This window comes from Bison bison, unplaced genomic scaffold (genome assembly GCF_000754665.1).
Source record: "Bison bison bison isolate TAMUID 2011002044 unplaced genomic scaffold, Bison_UMD1.0 scf7180017864472, whole genome shotgun sequence".
Lineage (NCBI taxonomy): Eukaryota > Metazoa > Chordata > Mammalia > Artiodactyla > Bovidae > Bison > Bison bison.
The window spans coordinates 939,010-942,078 of NW_011495033.1; the positions used below are offsets into that span (position 1 = coordinate 939,010).

General features: G+C 58.1%; 2 protein-coding genes across 9 annotated transcripts in view; one reads left to right on the top strand and one right to left on the bottom strand.

Moving 5' to 3' along the window:
- The window catches only part of SMG6 (SMG6 nonsense mediated mRNA decay factor), a 201,254-nt gene extending 198,660 nt beyond the window's left edge, over positions 1-2,594 (top strand). For all 8 annotated transcript variants that reach the window (XM_010861313.1, XM_010861312.1, XM_010861316.1 and 5 more), the window contains one exon: positions 889-2,594. In XM_010861313.1, the coding sequence (XP_010859615.1) occupies positions 889-1,019 (131 nt within the window). In that variant the 3' untranslated portion in view covers positions 1,020-2,594. The remainder of the gene's footprint in view (positions 1-888) is intronic.
- Positions 1,178-3,069, bottom strand: part of HIC1 (hypermethylated in cancer 1) — a gene marked incomplete at its 5' end in the record, with an annotated part of 3,874 nt that continues 1,982 nt past the window's right edge. Inside the window, one exon of the mRNA XM_010861666.1 lies at positions 1,178-1,318. Within this exon, the coding sequence (XP_010859968.1) occupies positions 1,178-1,318 (141 nt within the window). The remainder of the gene's footprint in view (positions 1,319-3,069) is intronic.

The window sequence follows — 3,069 nt, forward strand, 5'->3', positions numbered from 1 at the left end:
AAGACATCCTGCTTAAAAAAGTCATCTAAAAAGAATGAAGGCGCTTTGTTTGTGCTGACATAGAAAGATCTTTAGAATTTCAGTGAAGTAAGTATGGCTAGTATGACTGAAACATTACAAGAGAAAAAGCTTATGTGACAAGTATCTATACTTGTAAATGGGCATAAAGAAACCTGGAAACATACACAGCTTACCCTGGGACAAGACAGAGACATAAGGAAGCTCACGGGGAGGACAATCAACTTGACCTTCCTTGTTCTGTGCTTAAAAGGTTTATACTACAGACAAGGATTACTTTTATTTACTGGTGGGAATCTTTGGGCTCTAGCCTCAGGGCCACCTTGGCTGGTCTCTTTCAGGGGACCCTTGCCCTCCTCTCCTCAGAGCTAGCACCCCTCCTCACATCCTGGGAGCCCTGGGTGCATTTCATGTTCCATCTTGCACTTCCTACTTCTGAATACTTCAAGCATCAGGCTGCTGGCCTTCGGGCAGGCAAGATAATGCAGAAGAGAGTCTTATGAGCCCAGAACTAGCCCTGCAGTCAGAAGGGACAGGAGGCTGCTTCTCCTGCCTCAGCTCAGAGTCCTGAGAAGAGGGGTCTGCAGAGACTGGCGGGCTGGGGGGCTCGCAGGGCACGAGGCAGCCCAGTCCTGTGCGGGGGGCAGGGGTGCATAACAGAAGGCCAGCCCCGGCCCATGACGGCCCTCCCTCAGCCTGCAGGGGAGGGGCGCCCTCTGCTCCTGGTTTGTGTGAGGGAAAGGCCCTGTGGGAGGGCCAAGAAATGGTTGGCCTTGAGCCCCCCGGACCGCTTTCCCCTGCAGAAGAGGTGAGGCAGCCAGGGCCTCCGCGTCCTGCCCTCTGAGTCCCTGTGCTCTCTCATGCCCACAGAGGAGCCCATCCGGCTGCTGAGGGAGGTGGTGCTGTTGACAGATGACCGGAACCTGCGTGTGAAGGCGCTGACCAGGAACGTGCCTGTGCGGGACATCCCGGCCTTCCTCACGTGGGCCCAGGTGGGCTGAGGGGGCGCAGCCGCCCCCCACGGAAGCGCTCCTGAGAAGGCCGCCAGGCGCCCGGTGTAGCACAGAAGACGCCCACGCGCCTGAGCCACCAATCCACCCAGACAATAAACCATCCTCTTCCAACCCACGCCGTGGCCGTGCTGTGGGGGAGCTGCTCCTCACAGAGCCCCTCCTAAGGGTGGGCGGAAGTGCTGGGACCCTCCTCGGCTGCCAGGATTTAGCAGGGAGGTGGCTGGCTGCAGCGACGGCAGGCGGGCGAACCAGATGGGCCTCCCCATGCCCAGCCTTTCTCCCTCCCCCTGTCCAGATCAAGGGCCGGCAGAAGGCCTCTTAGCCCGGAGATGCAGCCACTTTCTCAGCTGGAGATGGCGCAGGGCAGGGTTAGCATTTCCATCAGATGCAGGTGAAACCATGGGTCCCCTCAGTCTTCAGAAGCCCTGACCTGAAAGTGTCCAAGAGGCCTTGGTCATGCCATGAGGAGAGTACCCAGGAGGTCTGTCTGCCTGATGCCTGGATGACCCCAGGGACTCCATTTGGGTTCTGAGCACCAACCATGTGCTGAACTGCAGCCCTAGGCCCTCAGCTCTTCTCCCGCCGCCCCGCTGCTCTTCTCCCTGCCCTGCTGCCTGGGTCCCCTGTGCTTGGCCACCTGCTCTCCCCTCAGTTGGTCATGGGTCTGTAGGGAAGGCCCCTCTGCTCTCTCAGGCCCATGCCCCCTGGGTTGCCTTTGCCTGCTCCCTCTCTCCTCAATGGCTTTCCTTTTGCTCTCTTCCTGCTTCACAAAATTTCTTGCCAACTCCCCCTCCCTCTCTCCCTCCTGAACCATCCCCCTTCTCCCCCCCTTTCTAGTCCTTCCTTTTCACCTTCCTGGCCCCTCAGTCCCTTGCTGTGGAGCTTCTCTGACTCTTTCTTCTGTGGTACCTGTGGCAGGAACCTAATGTAGCTTTCCTGCCCCTGAGCTCCTTTCCCAGGCCCCTGTGCTCTGAGAAATGCTCAGACTAGTCTGAGGGTAGGGCAGGCCAGTGCCCACGAGGAGCATTGCCTGACCTGGGGTTTGCACCCCATTTCTAGCTCTGCCCTGGAAGGCGCAGGGGCCCTCTGGCTATGCTTGGAGTTTTTGTTGCTTCTAGCTGGCACCTGTGTTCAGTCTCCCTCAAGAGGCTTCCTACCAGGACTGTGTTCTCCCAAGCCAGGGACAGGGCTGGAGGAAGACTTAGGGGAAGACAGGGTTTGGAGACGAAGCCAGGAGTCAGTTTTAATGGGACCAGTGGGGAAGTCCCCCAGAGGCCCCTGACTGACTACACAGCCTACCCAGACGGTGGGAACAAGGCAGTGCCCTCCCCGAAGCCCAAGACTATGCCAGAAAGATGGGGAGCAGGAGAGCCACAGCCAGTGATTTGAGGGTACAGGGCTCAAAAGACTGGGCTTTGGGATATAGGGTCCCTGGCCTCTCCTTTGAGATCCCTTCTCCAGGATGAAGGTTAATGACATGGGTGGGAGACCCCCATCCCTCCTTTCTGTTCCATTTGCAGCCCTGGTTTTGTTTCCTGAATAAATTTTTAGTTATAAAACATACTGGAGCTGTTGCTGACCTGTCTGTGGGGCTGGGGAGGGAAGGTCCAAGCCACTGCACCTGTCTGAGGGTGCTGCTTCTGGCCCCAGCACCCACCCCCGTGTGCCCCACCCAGCTCCTCCTGCAGGGCAAAGAGAGCCGCTGGGTCCAGGGTCCTTGGTTACTGCTTTATTGCTGTTTGGTTCGAGTATAGAAAATGGAAGCGGCTCTGGAAGAGCCTGTGTACAAGGTAGGAAATATACAAACGAGGAGGGAGCTAAAGAGACCACGTTCCAGCCCAGCCCAGCCTGGGCTCAGGGTGGGGGGCCGCCCAGGGCGCATGCAATAAATATGGTCCGGGGCCCCAGGGAAGGGAGGGGGGACCACCGCGGGAGTGGGAGACCGGGTAGGCCAGGGCCATCTCAGCCCTCTGACTCCAGAGGGCGGGAAAGGTTAGCCCTGGGGCTAGTGCCACTTGTGCAAAATGAGGAACTTCAC